Source organism: Hakea prostrata, chromosome 7 (assembly GCF_041222555.1).
Source record: "Hakea prostrata isolate BN-2017 chromosome 7, UWA_Hpros_2, whole genome shotgun sequence".
Classification (NCBI taxonomy): Eukaryota; Viridiplantae; Streptophyta; class Magnoliopsida; order Proteales; family Proteaceae; genus Hakea; species Hakea prostrata.
The window spans coordinates 7,928,853-7,946,896 of NC_142606.1; the positions used below are offsets into that span (position 1 = coordinate 7,928,853).

The window sequence follows — 18,044 nt, forward strand, 5'->3', positions numbered from 1 at the left end:
TGATATTACGAAATGAGCTTGGATCTCAATGAAACGACACAGGTGAATAGACCTAGCAAAAGTATCAGCATTGAGTTTTATGACTCTAGGTTGTGTTTGATGTTTATCAACTTGCCTTCAGAAGTTAAACTGTCCAATGTAACAGCATGAAGCATTCCTTGGACATAGAACTTAGTAAGGACAGAGAGATGGCTTAGCAACTCTCTTTCCAGCAATGGAGAGGTAATCTTAAGCCAATGAGTACTGCACAGGACGTTTTCTCCTTTTTCTCTTTTTATGGCTATTGGGGTTTTCAGTTAGTTACTTGACTTACTTCTTTCGTCTTATTTAATAGTAGCAGTCCTAGGCTCCTACAAACAATTGGAATCCAATAGACTGTATGCGAAGGGCTATTTTTTTGTTTGTTTTTCGTTGTATGAATTAAATAGTAAATTTCTAGTGGCAGCATGTTGGTTTTGGTCTTATTTATTTATTCTTTGATATATAGCATAATTTTATTTATAAACAAATTAGTAGTATGGCCTTAAGGAAAGGAAAGAGCAGCTTCAGTACATGGTGATGCATGCACTAAATTTTGAAACAAATTTTCATGCTTATAATGTGATTTTTCTCTTATTTTCACAGGTAAAAGCTGATACACAGGCTAGAGGGAAACTGTGAGACTTTATTTCTCTCAGTTTTCCCATTATAGATTTGAATTTTTAAGGTTAGTTAACATTACGAAGCTGCTTACTCCTTCCTGGAATTATTTTAAGGCATATTCTTTGTTTCTATTGGACAATTCGGCTACTAATATTTATTAAAGTCTTCTAGTAAGATCTGCTTTGATATTATTCATTTGCAGGAGCAGTTAGTTATTCTGAAGCAGTTTTGGAAGGACAAGAAAATTGAAAAGGTAAGAATCTTCATTCTTTATTTCAGGTTCTAATTTAGTATCCTGATATTTTGATCATTCCATTTGAAGGACTGCAGCTATAATTTTTTGCTGGATAATTTTTTTTTCTTTTTACCTGAAGAAATTTTGTTAGGACAAGGAAATTGAAAAAGCAAGAGTTTTCACTCTGTATTTTAGCTTGTCCTTTATTATCTTAATCTTTTGATGATGCTCTTTGGAAAACTGCAGTACTATAGTTCTTTGTTCTAATTGGTTGTCTATCAGTTTTAATAAAGGATCTACACGTAGAAGATCTACTGTCTTTTTTAGTTTGTGCTGTATTATAGGGATCTTTTGACCTTTCTCCTCTTTGGTAGGCTGTACCATCATAATTTTTTTTTGTTCTACTAAAACTGTTATTAATCAAGAGTGAGAGGTGTATTATGGGGATCCATTCACAAAAGAAGAAGAACGAAGATCTAATTTAAAATCTCATGGCTTTGTATAATATATATATATTTTTAAATATTTTTTATAATTATTTTATTTAGTGATGGGTGAATTTATATTTGATGTTGTTTGAGTTTTAGATAAAATCTTTCCATATTTTATAAGGATTCCCCCCCCCCCCCAAAAAAAAAGGGTCTTTATTCTAAGAAGCTAGTTAATATGCTCCATCATTTTGAGTTATGTTGGTTTCATTGTCTATGTTCTGATAAGCTTATGGGGATGATCCATGATTTTGAGCCACATGGATGGTTAAATTTGGCCAACTGACTGTTGAATGGTTCTGTAGTATGGGTTTTTTTTTTTTTTTTGTGTGTGTTTTTTTTTTTTTGGGGGGGGGGGGGGGATGAGTATGTAGATAATTAAATTAAAACAAAGAGTGGAGAATAAACAAAAGGAGACAAGCCTTCAATCAAAAGGCCAGAAAGAAGAGCTAAGACCCCAAGTAATAACAATGAGCCTGTTTCTTGGGGTATCAGTAACCGGGGGGGGTGGAGAATAGAAAGAAGCCTTGCGGAAACATCAAACTAGATGGCATTCCTAATCAAGTCTATAGAGCGGAATTTGGATTTCCATCTTCTGAGGTTGTGTTCCCACCACAGGTGATGGACAATGACACTAAAGATTAGCCTCCCAATCTAGTCGCAAATAGAGGAACCTGAAAAGTTTCTCAAAATGCAAGACCAATCTCGAGCAAAACCAAATGACAGTGTCAAACGGGGCCATATCGAAGCAAGGGTTTTCCCCAAAGGGAGTTGGAGAAGGAACAAGTAAAGAAAAGATGATCAAGGTCCTCTGAATCATTCCAACACAAGATACAGTTATGGCTAACTAGAATGTGGTGGCTAATGAGAAAGGATGGGAGGGGAGGGCAAGGTTAAGGGCTTTCCAAATGGTGAGAGAGTGACGGAGGATGTGGCTTTTGAACCAAACAAGGGAGGGCCCGGGAGGGGGGGATGGAGAGCAAAGCAGATTCCAAGCAGAAAAGGTGGAGAAATATTTAGAAGGTGAGTGGAGCCAAACTGTGAGGTCATGGGGGGAGTTACAACTTGCTTCTTGCATTATGTTGATCCATTTATTCTTTCTATTTTTCGACCTTCTGTTTTTGTATTCCCTGCATTTTCTAGAAGTTATTCATTTTTCGAAAGTTCTATGTGGCCACTTGGCAAAATCTGTCTTTGCTGATACTTGACAGGCAGATGGTGGACCTTGGGGTCTGCCCTTTGATACAACTTGGGCTGTGTTGGATCTGCCACAGGCCCACAAGACAGATAGTGGGGCAATTCTGATTAGTTTATTTTAACAGCCTATTCTGGAAATTTACTCATTTTGAATATGGGAGCTTTGTTTGTCTGAGCCTTGGCCGGAAATATTTCTTGCTTCCTGCCAGTTTCTGTCACATAGACTTCTCCTTTGTTCATCCTGATTGTTATTGAGATGGATAATCTGTTGAGTGGTGGAATGTGAAGTTTTTTGGGCTATCTCAAAATGTCATGTATGGGTCTTTCCTCTTGTCTTTCAGTTGTGCCCCTTACTAACTTAACAATTTCCAAAGCATCATTGAGCGTATCTCAAATGGTGAGTTGGACATAATTTAATGATGATTGGCTATGTCCACAATTGTGTGGGGTGCTTACTGATATTGCCATGAAGGATGCACACGGGTGATTGCTGATGCATGATTAAATCTTGATGTTATGCAGTTACACTCATGTTTTGTTTGTGCAATTTTGTTGCAATTAGGTAATGGTAGCTGCCATAGGAATTAGTAGGAGACCGAGTCAAGTTCCAAGTGTATTTTCAATTTTGTAATCCGATTAGGAGTCCTTATTTTTCTTTATTTATTGGTGTGGGACTTACAATCAAGTAGATTATATTGATTGTGCTGCTGCCAAAAGCTGGGAATGCACATATACTGCTACTGCTACTGTCTTCCCTGATCTTATCTCATTTCAGTTGCCATTCGTGTGTAGTGTTACCTCTTTCCCTTCTATTAATCCTTGTTGTTATTTAATCTTCTACTTCCCTCCTCAAGTGTGATTTCCACCCCCGCCTGCATGTTAGTTTCCAGTATTACCTTAATTCTACCTTCCTTCACATTATTGATTCTCAGTTTGAAGATGATTACAGGGTGGTCATTCTGATTGATTCTGTTTTTTGTTCCTTGGTTGGGTGCATGACAATCCAACCCAGAGTCGCATCATATTTCATGGTAATATCAAGAAAAAATTGTTGATTGGGAGTAACTTCTATTTGAACTGATGAAGAAGTGGTTTTACAATAGTATTCGGGACACAGGCTGTGCAAATTATGTGTCTTAAGGATCTATACTTGTATGCTTTACATTTCTGTCTAAAGTTAGTTGTTGGATACATTTAAACAGAAGTTGAACCATATTCCGGAAACAGACTTTTTTTTTTGGGGGGGGGGGAATCTAATGCAACTATTCTTAATTGAAATACAGATTTGCAATTCTCTGAGCTCTTTGTTTTCTGTCTACTGGATATTCAACTAAAATGTATTTCCCCCCCCCCCCCCGTTGACACCTTGAAGGTTTCTTGAAATCACACTCTTTTGTTTGAGATATACCAATATCAAATTTTGCCTCAGTAGGATGTTTTGACCACAATATAAAGCAAAAAGAGGGGTAGGGATTGTTCTGGGTTGAGTGGAAATCACGCATGCCATTTGGATGGCTCATAATTATTTACTGTACCAACTCTTGAGTCATGAAAATTTCATAACTCATGTTGCAATGGTGCTAGGATGATATAATCCCTAATTCATGAATTCTAACAGTTAGGATATGGGTATGAATGTATGGGTGGATGGACTATGTTGCCATAGGAAAGGGCCAAAAAGGGAGTCAGCTATTCATTTCCTAAATCACGAGACAGATATGGGTCTAGCCCCATACCTTTTTACTTAATGTTTTTTCTTTTTTTTTTTTTTTTTTTTTTATTATTTTTAATTTTTTCTCTTTCTCTTTTTTTTTTTGTTCGGTTTTGTGTTTTGATTTTTATGAAGAAATAAGAAATTTGTTTTGTTTTTTTTTTTTTTTCCCTTTCCTTTTTTTTTGTTTTTTTTTTTTTTTTTTTTCGTTTTTTTTTTTTTTTTTTTTTAAAGATTGGTGTTTTTCTCTCTCCTCCTTTTTAAAAAAGTTACATCCCTTGCTTTTTTTTTTTTTTTCTTCCTCCCTACTAAATATAATATCTCTTCCTTCTTCCCCCCCCCCCCCCCCCAAACCCCCCGGGGGTACCCTATCTGGGTTACTCGGGAGTGATCCACAGCCCAACAGATCCAGTTTAGGAACGATCATATCCACTTATCACAATAATATAATCAAAAACAAGAACAATTTATAGTATTCAAGTAATCTAATAATAAAAGTTAAGAAATGATCACAGAAGGATCACAACGAACATCAGAGTGCGGAATAACAAGTACCAAATCAAAAGACAACTGTGCGGAAGGTAGATCGAAATAAGGTAAAGGTTACAACCAAATCTCCAAAGAAGGAAAATAAAAAGGTAAGCAACTAAGTTACAGTTTCTTCTAACTTATACAATGTCTCCTCAATAACATAATCATAAGAAACTAAGCCAGGCCGGATCTACTCCCGACAAATATGAGTCTTGAACCGATAGCCTTCACCGATGTAGTCACCGTAGCCAAAGTGGTATGAGTCACCAACTTAGTCCTCAAAGTGTTGACCGTCACAATCCAACGGTAGGAGTACCCGCAGAAAAGTCTAACAAAATATGTTGCAAAAAGGAGTGAGTTCAAAAGAACTCAAGCAAGGAAAGTTATTCCATAATACATAAGCCATATGATATCAATCATGAACCGATGCGAGATGATATGAGACATAAGATGCAAATATGATTCTAACTCTAAGTATGCTGGTCTCTATGGTAGACATGCTTTAAGTCATAGCACCATACTTCTTTAGGTAGTCTCGATCACTCATCACCGGGGGAAGTTGGGTCCCGCATCCCTCTCGGACAAATCCATGGTTGGGGGTTTCGGTCACCACTCTCTCACATCACCATTTGGTCTAAGTATTGGCGCATGTCAAAGTAAAGCCTAGCCCAATGCAAGTCATCTACTTAGTCATATCATGTCGGTTCCGGATACGTCCATTCCTCCCCTCTCGGGATCCTTTCCGGTATCCTTCACACTAGAGTCACGGATATTACTCACCGGACTCATCAACCCTATTGGTCATCCACAAATGGTAAACGGGAAGCTCTCACGTCCCCTCACGGATCATTTCACCGGTCTTGAGTGCCCGTGAGCCCAAGTCTAGCCATTTGCAACCCTACCAATAAATGGCCCCTTCCGGGTATCCGCAATGCAATTTATGTCCTCTCACGGAGTGGTTACCGGTCTTGAGCGCCCACAAATCCACACTACTACCACGGGTCGTTCGGTCTCAATGCCCTTCCGATTCGGGTCCGATATGACAGGGGCATCCTAGCCATACATCTAGACAAGTCCTATGTATGTCATCCAATGATCCAGAAAGCGTCGATGGGCATCTTCGGAGAACATCCCATACTATTCCTTCCGATGTCCAAGGACGGAGTACCAGAGGGGCACTCCCCAATCCCAAATCATACCTAAGCAATCACATGCTTATTTCCATCCATTACATATCAACAATACATTATCATATTGAAAACATGTCATAACATCTCATAATACAAGATATAAATAAATGACAAGAATAAGTAAACATGATAAATCAAGTAATTAAGCATGGTGTTACTGTCATAAGGTAACTACAGTAGTCATATGATGTCTAAAATCAATTAATAAGTTAAGTCTACTAAGTTACCAACAGCAGTGTAAAAGTCATACGAGTCTATGTTATATGGCAATAACCATCCTTACCTCAAATTGTGAAGAAGATGATCCGAAGTCACAAGAGAATGGTCCAATTATAGTCTTAAAACCCTAAACAAACATATATGAAGGATTAGAGAAGAAATCAAAACAATCGGAGATCGAACGGATCAAAATCGGGCAAAAGTTTCTGACAACAACCTTGTTGGTTGATACATTGGGTTGATGGTATCGACCAATAGTATCGACCAACAGAGTCTTGGACAACAAAATGGGATTTTTGGGTTTTGGCTCAAAATGGGTCTTCCGGGTCTCGGATCGATATGAAACTTGGAGGGATGCTTAAGAACAAGAGCGGGAGACTACGTAGAAAGAATTAACATGATCCAACGGTCGGATTGAAAACCCCCAAATTGAGGTCCTAGGTGTAAACTTGCAAGAATCATGTTCTTCAATGGAATCAATTGAAATTGCAAGAGAACTTAGGAATTTAATCAATAGAATGATGAGCAGCAAAATATAGACAATTACTAACATATAATCAGACCTATTTGCTAAAGAAAATCAGATTAAGAATATGAACTCATGTTTCCATGAAGAGGAAATCAAAATAAGAAAGCAAGAATATCAAGTATAAGAAACATAGCATGGAAGGAATGAAGAGAGGTTTAATCAACCCAAGAGAGCTTGTAGAAGAGGTGGTTGCAAGGTTGCAGCACCTTCTTCACGAACTCGATAGCAAGAACAAGATGAGGTAGAAGTAGATTAGAGAGAGAGTGAGAGATTACATACCTTGGAGAAGAGATTAGAGAAGAGAAACAATGATTCTTGTAGAAGATCATCACCCAAGCCAAGGAGGAGGCTTAGAGGAGCTTTCCCACCTTCTCAGATGTTGAAATGAGTGAAATAATGATTTAGGTTCAAGGTTTCACTTAAAAGGACAAAGGAATATCCAAACAGCATCTTTTTCACGATTCTGGGCTTGTTTTGGTCGATACCTTTGGTTGATAGTATCGACCAATAGTATCGACCAACAGCAGTTTCAACAGAATTCTCAGGAATAGTTCAGCAACTTCGAACAGGGATTCGGAAGGCTATACAAGGTCAAATTGAGTGAGGTTTTCTCCTACAAGTCAATAAAGAAGTCTAGTTTCCAGAAATACCTTTGGATCAAGCATGGGAGTTCATTAGGTCTACCAACTAAGCTCACCTTCTTCGATGCGCAAGCAGGATTTGCCAGACATAGTTCAGCAACTTCGGACAGGGATTTGGAGGGCTATATGGGGTCAAATTGGGTGGGGTTTTCTCCTACAAGTCCATCAAGAAGTCTAGTTTCGGGAAATACTTTTGGATTGTGCACAGGTGTTCATTAGGTCTACCAACTAATTCACCCCTCTTCGGTGCGCAGATTCAAAACTAACACTGACAACGCTCTCAAGTGAGGGGCATCATCGTCAATGTCCATGGGCTTGGGCTCCGACACCAAATCATCAACCAAAAGGGTATACAAGGACTTTTCCCACCACTTCGGGTCATTGGATCAACAGACAATACAAATTCCGGGCCGGGTCAGGGTAAGGATAAGGCCGGATATGGCCTCCTAAGGCTTTCAAGGATAACAACATTGAAATCAAGGTCCAACTTCAAGGTCTAACATTAAACAAGTCTTTCTTTATCCCAAAACAAATAGGGTATCCCGGGCTAGGTTTGGGCTGGATGTCACATATACTCTGTCTCATTTTTGGACAAGTGTTGATCTTGACGTATCAGAAGAAAAGTTGAGTGATTAGATATTGATCTAGCTATTCCAATGTCCAGATACAATGCATTAAGGGTAATATTTCCAGATGCTATCCTTTCGTGCTAATTGTAGTGAAACTACTGACATTTAATTTTTTTCACTTGGGAGTTGGGACAACTGTTGATCTTGACTTATTAGAAAAAGAGTTGTGTGGTTGGATGTATATTGTTGATATTTAAGAGGAAGCTTGGAAAATCTAATACGTCAGCGATAGAATTGAGCATGTTAAAGTTTGTACTTATATCATCTTGGAAATTTTATGCTACCTTTTGTCATCTTGTTTTTCTAAATATTTCTTGCTCCCTCATTCTGGCTTTTCAAAGCTGTTACTAAATCGAAAGTTTGAACAGGTACAATGGCAAGAAGTATACGGCTTCTTAAGCAGCTCCTTAGAACTGCAACTCCATCTCAGGGGTTGAATCTTCAGACAACTAGATCTGTAACCTACATGCCCCGGCCTGGTGATGGTGCTCCAAGAGCTGTTACCTTAATCCCAGGTGATGGGATTGGTCCTCTAGTTACAGGTGCGGTTGAGCAGGTCATGGAAGCAATGCATGCTCCAATCTATTTTGAGAAGTATGAAGTTCATGGTGACATGACAAAGGTTCCTCAGGAGTTGATTGATTCAATACGAAAGAACAAGGTTTGCTTGAAGGGTGGTTTGGCCACTCCAGTTGGAGGAGGTGTTAGCTCGTTGAACGTTCAATTGAGAAAGGAGCTTGATCTCTATGCCTCGCTTGTAAATTGTTTCAATCTGCCTGGTCTGCCAACAAGGCATCAAAATGTTGATATTGTGGTGATTAGAGAGAATACGGAAGGGGAGTATTCAGGGCTTGAGCATGAAGTTGTTCCTGGTGTTGTTGAGAGCCTTAAGGTATTCTTTCTATGCCATTTTGTGTGTGTCTCTTTTTTTATTTGCCCTTGTTAATCTGGGAATTTGGTGGTTCATGGGTACTGTGATGCTAATTTTGGTTCTTGGAGAAGTGATCTTTGGACTTTTTGGATCTTGAGTCTGTTGTGTTAGTTATTTTTTTCGACCTTGTGGGCATTGCCCTGTATTTTCTGCCACTGCTTTTAATATATAATTATATTCATATAACGCATGAGCACACAAAAAATAAGAAAAATAAAAAAAATCTTGTACGCTTAATTCTTGGAAGTTCATCACTGAGAATTACTCTGACGGATTTGCAGGAAATTTTGTTGATCTTCAGGTTTTCTGTTGCTTTAGTCCATTACTTTGAAGATAGGCGTTTCCACCGAAGAAGTGGAGAATGTGATTTTCAAATTTTTTTTTTAAATTTTTTTTTAAAATGTCTTGAAGCCCTTAGATTATTCTTTTTGTCGTTTCTTCCAGTGTTTCTGAACTAATGAGTTCATATTGCATGAACGAAACAAGAAGCCAGTGACGTGAAAGCTTTGTCACATACTGGAAGATTATAGGTTGTGGTTGGTTTAGTGTTTCTTCTCATTAAGCGGTCATGGATGACTCATTATGTCTGAATTATTTTTCTTAATTTCTATTCTTGGGGGTTTCTTCAGCCTTTTCAGAATCTCATGGCTATCTTACATTGTCAATGTTGAGGTGCCTTGATTGCCTTGGGTGTGTTAGTCCCCTTGATTTTGCAATTCCTTGATTTGCCTGAATGCCATGACAACTGTTATTACATTCCATTATCTTTCCCATTGTGATTCTATATAATTTTGCAATTCGTTGCTACTCCTAATGATTAGATTTAGAATGATATTATTTTTTCTAAAAAGAATATTGTGATTTGTAGTTATCTTTATCTAGCAAACAATTACATGAAGGATTTGATCTTTTCCCCCCTCTTACTGTCATTTTAATTTTATGGTGGCATTGATGCACCCATAAGTGAAATTACCTGGAAGATGGTTAGCATGTAAAGCTTCTGGAGCCATCCCTGCATTATAAGCAATCATCTTATTTTCCATTTCTTAAGTAACATGACTTGATCTCTTGAGATGCATGAAACCCTGGAATGTAACTTCATCTTTGATATGGGACATGGGGTGAGCTTTCTTATCCTCCAGTTAGGTTGTAGTGTTATTTAACTGCTGAATCTACCTCTGCCTAATGGATTACATTGTGAGGTTGCTGATTGCTTTGTTCTTGGTTTAAAGTTTTAGGTGGGATTTGCGATAACTGATCTTTTTCCATTTTTAGTTTCTAATAGTGTTTCTTCTTCAAATTTCGTATCTTGTATTTAATATAAAATGTTTATGTAGGACCCCTTGGTCTGGTATTGTTTGTTTCTCATCTAGACCTTCTGTTAGGTAATTACCAAGTTTTGCTCGGAGCGGATTGCCAAATATGCCTTTGAGTATGCATACCTTAACAATAGGAAGAAAGTAACTGCTGTGCACAAGGCCAATATTATGAAGCTTGCAGATGGTCTATTCTTAGAATCTTGTCGGGAGGTAGCAACAAAATATCCAGGAATCAAATATAATGAGATTATTGTCGACAACTGCTGCATGCAACTTGTTTCAAAGCCGGAGCAATTTGATGTCATGGTATATTCTGCTGTTAAATTACTCTTGTCCTCATTTATATTTGTGTACCCGCATTTGATTCTTCTGACTTCTGTATCATGATTTCTGTCCTATTGAATTTAAGTACAGAATTATCCTTTTTTGTGGATAAATTATGGAAAAATGGTTTTAATACTTGGAGCAAGTAATGAAGCAAGACAAATCTTCCTGAATATTGTCTTCTATTCTTATTTCTCCTTGGTAGGAATGCTCAATTGTTATAATGGAGAGTTTTGAAGTTGATGTGCTTTTGAGGACAGAGTTACAATGTTTTTTCGGTAGAGATTAATGGTCAATGTATGAGGTTGTGTCAAGTATGGTTTTGCTTCTTAATGACTCAAAATATACTTTTTCCTCAACGTTTAGACTGAAATTTGCAGTTTCAACTAAAATTTCAACCATGCTTGGATTTCTGTATTGTTTCAATCTAATCTTTTCATGAAACGCACGCTTTTGAACAAAATTTTGCTGTTTCAATGAAATTTCGACAATGTTTTGAGGTTTGATATTGCTTTTCTAGTGTCAGACTTCAAAGATGGCAACTGCCTCCTAGAAGACCTCTTTTTTTGTGACTTTTGGCCAAATCACTGCCATATCTTTTGAAGATTTGATAATTATGACATGCTTTCTAATTTATGTTGCTCATTCCTAAGTTGTATTTTAGTTGTTTTATTATAAATATGCGTATTCTAGATGTACATTTGTATATACAGCAATTTAGGACAGAGTTTCCTAGGGTCCAAAAGTCAAAACTACAAATTGAAGTCTGAACACTGGTTTTCTTAGTATTACTGCCTGCTTGAACCTCATGATTTCACCACCAAGTCTCTCTTGCAGCTTGATGTTTTCCTTTTGATTCTGCTAAGACATCTTTGGCAACTTTCAGTAGAAGTTGTCGTCTCCCTTCGCATTGTGTTGGGTTCCCCCTGAAAGTACTGGTTTTCCTTGTTTATTTCTTGTTTAATTACTTCATTAGCGAATGGCTTCATGGTAAAATGACCACTATCTCCTAGGGCCAAGAAACTCTTCTTCCTTATGATCCATTGGAGGGAGGCATATGTCCATGACCGCTAGTCTATGTCAAGTGGATGGGTTGTCACCTGGTAACACCTTACAATCCTTACATTGTAATTGTACAAGCCTCATAGGTAAGGAAGAAATTTATTTGGCTATTATGATGCTTACCTTTATAAGTAACATGTACCTTTCTTTTAAAAATCAAGTACTTAGAATGGATGAACCATAGGTGACACCAATAGTTAAAGCTGTAATCCCTTCTTCGTTCTCACCAGTTCATAACCTCCATATACACCTTCATAGCTTTCACATTTCAAATTTCAGCAGAAACAAAGCTTGTCCACTGAAAAATAGAGCTTTAAAGAATCCAGGGCTATGTAAGGGTGCACTGTATTGGTCGGAGTTCTGTATGCATGCTTGACATGGGGATGCATGCCAACAAATGGTGGAATATATTGGTGAATTTAAGTTTAAAAAATTTGACAGGTGGTATATCCAGGCGACCACTATCTATCCAACGGTTGGATTTCCACATCATTCTGCCATGGAGAAGTTTCCCCTAGCACCTTTTTCTTAGGTGAATGATAAGTAAATTTTATTTGGCTTGCTGTGAAGCAATTCAAAGTGAACGACTGCTGCTCTGTTTTCTGAATTGGAATCATTATGTGTTCAGCTTTCAGCATATGTTGGATAGAGGACTCTTTCTAATTATTGATGATCTTTTGTTTTTGATGACTTAAATGGTCTTTTTTCTTATTTAAAAAAAATTCCTCTTTGTCCTGCAATTTGTCATCGACTTAATGAGTCAAAAGTTTACATTAGTAGAAAATAATACTAGACCAAATACAATTATTGGATAGGCGTATTGTTCCCACTCTTGAAAAGAATCCTCAATTCACCCCTGGGAGGCTCGGACCTACAAATAGAGATGCTCTTCATAGGTCAAAGATTAATATAGTTTATGTTTTTTTCTATGAAGTGCAAATAAGTGAGCGACTGATTCTTATATTCTTCTGATGTGGGAATTGTTTCTGTGTATGGCTCTCAGCATATGTTGGATAATGGGCGTTTTTCTAATTATTAATGGTTTCTTCGTCATAATGACTTCAGTGGTTAAATTTTTCTGTTTACCACTTGTATCTTTGAAGTGACGAATGAAACTACACAATGGGTGTTGCAAGGCATTCATAGGCTTGAGGCTTATTAGAAGATGATTAGATTTATATGATGCAGAAAACACCTTGGAGGATGCCAGTTCTTTAGGACTGATCTCTAGTTTTGACTTATTGACGGGGTTTCTAACTTGCATCTAGTGCTTGAAGGATCCATGGGACTTGGTCAATACTTTAGGTTGTGTAGCAGATTTGTTTAGTGGGTGAAATTTTATGCCTTCCTGTTTCGTGACAAATGAACATGCAATACACTAACTAGAATTGGTGTATTGGTTGCAGCCCTTATAAATTAGGGCTTTTGCTTTTGTAGTTGTCTTTAAGATTCTTTATTGTAAAGACAGTTCTGTCTGCATTTCATGCTTGTTCATTTGTATTGTTTCATGCCGATTCACTAACTTGATTTGGTTATTCAGAAGCCTTTCAAAATTAGGATTAAGTTTTGACTCAATAGCTCTATTTTTATGTTGTTGGAGGTATTACTCCCAAACACTTTTGTATATAGTTCATGTGTATTTATTTATTTTTTGCAGGTAACACCCAATCTTTATGGTAACCTAGTGGCAAATACAGCAGCGGGTATTGCTGGAGGGACTGGTGTCATGCCCGGTGGTAGGCTTTTAAAAATTGATGCCACTCAATATCCCTGATTTTCTTTTGTGATGTCTTTCCATGCTATGATTTTAGATGCTAATTTTCACTTGTGAATAGGTACTCTTGGACTTCATATTTTGTCCTTACGCATTGATGTTAACATTTGTGTTATTATTATATTTTTTTTAAAACCAAAATGAATAGATTTTTAAGTTATCAATTTAGCTCATTCTGCCCAATGACGTCAAGTTTTAACTTGACCGTGTTCTATCAAGGAGATTAATTTCATATACATAAGAGAATGCCAATTTACTTTTTAGTGGCTTTTTTCATCCTAGCACATGTGGGGTGGAGTTACTTCAACTGCTATTTGGTCTTCAGAAATTTTTATTATTATTGTTATTGTTTTCGTAAAAGAATTTGCAGATGCACCCCTGATTTTCTCCTGTTTCTTATCTTTTCTGTCCTAGTTTTCTCCTTTCATGATTTTGGCATTTCACAGGCAATGTTGGAGCCGATCATGCTGTCTTCGAGCAAGGTGCTTCAGCAGGTAACGTCGGGAATGAGAAGTTGCTGGAGCAGAAAAAAGCTAACCCAGTGGCCCTGCTTCTTTCTTCTGCAATGATGCTGAGGCATCTCCAGTTCCCTTCATTTGCTGATCGACTGGAAACTGCTGTGAAGCGTGTGATCTCAGAAGGCAAGTACCGAGCAAAAGATCTTGGGGGTGACAGCACCACCCAAGAAATAGTGGATGCAGTGATAGCAGTTATGGATTGATGGAATTCTATTCAATCTGCCAACAAACACTTTTTTCAAGCTTATTACATGTTAACATTTTTGGAGTACATCATTCTTTTGCCAAGTCACTGTTGGGGGTTTCCAGCATCTCCAAAATATCAGAAAATGTATTCTCTATTTTGAAATAATTGAATTCTTATAAAATCGGTAGCCATGTAGAATGCTCAAATAGCACCATGAAGAAAGTGGAATCAATTTAATCTCTTTATGCACCTGAAAATTTTGCAGCTGTTGCGGAGACAAATGTGACCTTTTTCAAGTTACTAACGAGAAATATAAGCAATCCTGGCTTACCCTAGATTTTGATATTTCTTCAGTGATGGAATTAATATTGAACTTTGTAGGGTGCCTTCGAATAACGATAGCAGTACTCTGCCTTTTATGTTTTCTACCAGTGGACGAGACATGGTGTTGCTACTTTTGTGAGTTCTGATGTTGATGGCGAAGAAAGATGCTCAAATGTTATTTCTTAACTCTTTTCCGAATGGGAAGAGCCATCGTCTCTGCACTGTCTCTTCTGGGTGTTTACGGATTTCGGAAAGATACTGTGCATTAGTTTAAAAATTTAATGTTATCATGTATTTTGTAAGATTTCCAAAGCTGATGGAACGAGTCAAACCCTTAAACCTATTATATCCTAAAATGGTCTCTTTAATGAGATTGGAAACATGCTCTCTCTTCATCTCACCTTTATTTTATTATATATATCTTAATTTTTAGAGTTAGCTTACATGAAATTTGTTTTCACAAGTATGCTTCGATTTGTATTCCAGGGTTGGTGGCTTGGAGTTGGTTTTGTCTTCAAATGGAAATCTAGATTAGGCTTTCCACATCTACAACTTTATAAGTCATATGTGGTCGAAACTCATTTTCTTCTGATTGGAATTTCTTTCCGTAAGCCAGGTAACCCTGGATGGCATAGCGTAACATTTACAAGAAGGAGGAAAAGTACTTCCATTTGATATATTTTCAAGAAAATGGACAACTGAGTTCCAATTAAATTTAAAAGGGGTCTTCAAAGTCCAAACACCAAATGCCTCTCCCATGTTTGGTAGCGCAGGTATTTGAAAATTTGATTAGTTAAGATAATCAAACCTGAAACCTTGACTTGTTTGACACCTGTCTGCTTACTCTGTAGATTGCTTGGTTTGTCGTGCAACCACAAGAAATAGACGCATGACCCGCCCTTGAGGTCCTTCCTGATCTTTTTAGGTGTAGAACTTTTTCGAATCGTATCGCTTTCGATTGTTGACCTGAAAGAGCTCCATGAAACTAAACTTTATCTTCTATTGAGAATCTCTAATGGTATCTTCACTGGGAGACTTCTGACTTACTGAAAAATATTTATGGGTTTCTTCTTGTAATGGGTTTTGTTTCTTATCATCTCTTCATTTTTCCAAGGGAAATACGAGTTTCAACCAAGAAAGAATAATTCCCACACAATTTTCCATTTCACACCAACAAAATCTCAGCCTGCCGGTTATATTTACATATCCATAATAATAATAATCCAATTAAAGAATCTGGAAGAAAAAAAATTTGTGAAATACATGAACAGGTTTTGATCAAAACCACCAAAATGATTTTCTGGAGCTACCACCACTATTCGAGCAGCCCAGCAGCACATTCAGTAGGATTAAATTTTGAGGGATCACTTGTGCAGTAATCATAAAAGATGTAGTTCCTGTGTATATGTGCTATCATCTCTTTCTCTAGGGGGGTGATTTTATGTGTCATCCATGGGCCATCAGAGTTGGAACAAATGGTGTTAGAACCATTTCCAGTCCATACACAGGCATCAACTTCATAATCACGGTAAGAGACAATGAAGGGAGCATAGCTCATGTTAAGCTTGATCTTTCCATATTCTGTTGCCCAAGAACTTCCATCCCATATAGTTGCATATAGTGTCATTGGTTGTTGGTGTGGATATGGAATTCCTTCTCTTCCAGCTTTGAAAAAATCAACTGGAACATCATCCACATAGAAACTGCAAGTTGAAACAAAAAACAACATAAAACAAACTGTTGATTAGATACTCATTATGATATGCTATGTTTATGAATCAAGAAATCATTAAGCTGTTGGTATCCATTTAGTAACTTCACCCATGGAAACAATAGTTCTTGTTGGGTATTTGACCAGTGCAACAAAAGCTCTAAAATTAGGAATGAGTTTAATCGAGTTCTTTAATTTAACATTCGTACACCAACTGGAGCCCTCACGTAACAGTTCTTCTCATTCTATTCTACTTACTCAAATTTAGATGGCTCACTAGGGTGGGTGTTCTATGACTTTTCAAGGTAAGCAAATGGACTATGTAAGACAACATAAATCTTCTTTCCTTCGAGTTTGTGTAGATTTTGAAGATTAACTTACACTATTTGTTGAGGATTCCATAGAATTGAGTATTTGTGGAAGTCAATTGTTGGATCAAACCACAATCTAATCCTTTGTTCTCTGTTGCCTACACCTTTTGTAAAAACATTGGTTTGCAGAATAAATTTGCTTCCATCAACATGACCCAGAAACTCTAAGTCAAGCTCATCATGCCATTCTCCTTTTGTAGAATTAAGCTGTTACAATAAGCAAGAAGAACAAAGCAACACAGTTAATCATCAAAAACCCAGTGATATATATTATAAAGGAAAAGTAGAAGAAGAATAAGAAGTTGGAATGATGGTAGAAGCATACATAGAAAGTGGTGACTGTGCCAGCAGAATTCCCAGGTGGGAGCTTCATTAGTATATCAAACCTCCCATAGATGAAAGATTCTTTGGATTGGAAGCCTGAACCACTATACTGGTCAAGGCTGAGATCTATCTGTTTCCCATCTTCAGATAACTTCACACGTTGTTCTCCAAACAGATACTCAAAATCTGAGCCCAAATCAGCAGCAGACATGGAAACCAGAAACCGTGACAGAAGAGGAAGAAGATGAAGAAGCATATAACCCAACTTAGGTACCATCCTTTAAAGAACTAGACAGGATAGAAGAAAGAGCTAGAGAACACAGAGGTTTATGTTTTCCTGCTCAATCAAGCAGTTTTAAGGAAAATATTGCGCTGTTGGTGTGTGTTTGTGTTTTTTTGGCATTCGTTTGCTTGCAGAAATAGGATATATAGTAAGAGACAATCTGAATGAACAGAAACTAGGAATCTAAATTGGGTAGCGTTTGATTGTTGTGCTACTTAAAAAAAATCAAATTATTTTGAGCTCCCGTGGCATTTGACCACTCGAAGCGACGTCTCAACTTTCATGCATGAATGATTCATCCAGGTCGTTGGGTTCAATACCAAAACTAATTTTGCAGGAAAGAGTTTCAAGTAGATCTTATTTAATTGCTTGAACATACCAAAGGTTTTCTCACATTTTCTACGCATGCTACTTGCAGTGCATGGACAGAAGGGTTTTTCTTCCCCTCCATAACAAAAATAAAAATAAAATAGAAGAGAGAGAGAACCCACGTACAATTTGATTTGTATTTTATTTATTTATTTATTGAAAATGGACATTATAACCTCCTAGCAGAAGAGGAAATATCAGTATGAATCACAAGGTCTTGTGGAAAGTCTCATAGAAGAAACTCTTCATCAAAATATATATCCAAGTTAATAAAGGGTAGATACCAGGGCTGTGCACAAAGGAAACCTGTATAGACAAGCCACTAAATCATTAATTGGATGTATTATATATATAAAGGTTAGCCACCCTTGACGTAAATAGATTGAGAACCATAAACTTTTATATTCTCAACCATGCTTCAATGTGGGTGGGCGAGAAGGTTGGTTAGAGTCATATAAATAATTGATTCTTTTCTAATTACATCAATGATTCACTAACAAATATGGGTTTAGATATATAGACTAGCTGATTAATG

At 37.2% G+C, this 18,044-nt stretch overlaps 2 protein-coding genes across 3 annotated transcripts; one reads left to right on the forward strand and one right to left on the reverse strand.

Annotated features, from left to right (window-relative positions):
- The first annotated feature begins 652 nt into the window (after positions 1-652).
- LOC149009410 (isocitrate dehydrogenase [NAD] regulatory subunit 1, mitochondrial) lies at positions 653-14,459 on the forward strand. Of its 2 annotated transcripts, none has more exons than XM_089161145.1 (6): positions 653-706; positions 851-895; positions 8,381-8,904; positions 10,329-10,568; positions 13,306-13,384; positions 13,869-14,459. In XM_089161145.1, exons 3-6 carry the CDS (start codon positions 8,386-8,388, stop codon positions 14,141-14,143), a joined length of 1,113 nt encoding a protein of 370 aa, XP_089017271.1. In that variant the 5' UTR covers positions 653-706; positions 851-895; positions 8,381-8,385; the 3' UTR covers positions 14,144-14,459. The 2 variants fall into 2 exon arrangements, with proteins under 2 accessions (XP_089017271.1, XP_089017270.1); XM_089161144.1 differs by having other exon boundaries at positions 659-706; positions 845-895.
- A 733-nt stretch (positions 14,460-15,192) lies between these two features.
- Positions 15,193-17,526, reverse strand: LOC149009411 (xyloglucan endotransglucosylase protein 7-like). Its single transcript, XM_089163300.1, has 3 exons — positions 16,859-17,526; positions 16,544-16,740; positions 15,193-16,154 (listed from the first exon to the last, which is right to left on the reverse strand). Exons 1-3 carry the CDS (start codon positions 17,132-17,134, stop codon positions 15,767-15,769), a joined length of 861 nt encoding a protein of 286 aa, XP_089019426.1. The 5' UTR covers positions 17,135-17,526; the 3' UTR covers positions 15,193-15,766.
- Positions 17,527-18,044: the final 518 nt, after the last annotated feature.

Coding starts and splice junctions, on each gene's coding strand:
- LOC149009410 (XM_089161145.1), top strand. CDS start 8,386: ATGGCAAGAAGTATACGGCTTCTTAAGCAGCTCCTTAGAACTGCAACT. Junction 8,905..10,328: donor GTGTTGTTGAGAGCCTTAAG/GTATTCTTTCTA, acceptor ACCTTCTGTTAG/GTAATTACCAAGTTTTGCTC. Junction 13,385..13,868: donor GACTGGTGTCATGCCCGGTG/GTAGGCTTTTAA, acceptor GGCATTTCACAG/GCAATGTTGGAGCCGATCAT.
- LOC149009411 (XM_089163300.1), bottom strand. CDS start 17,134: ATGGTACCTAAGTTGGGTTATATGCTTCTTCATCTTCTTCCTCTTCTG. Junction 16,741..16,858: donor GCACAGTCACCACTTTCTAT/GTATGCTTCTAC, acceptor TTATTGTAACAG/CTTAATTCTACAAAAGGAGA. Junction 16,155..16,543: donor TGGAATCCTCAACAAATAGT/GTAAGTTAATCT, acceptor TTCAACTTGCAG/TTTCTATGTGGATGATGTTC.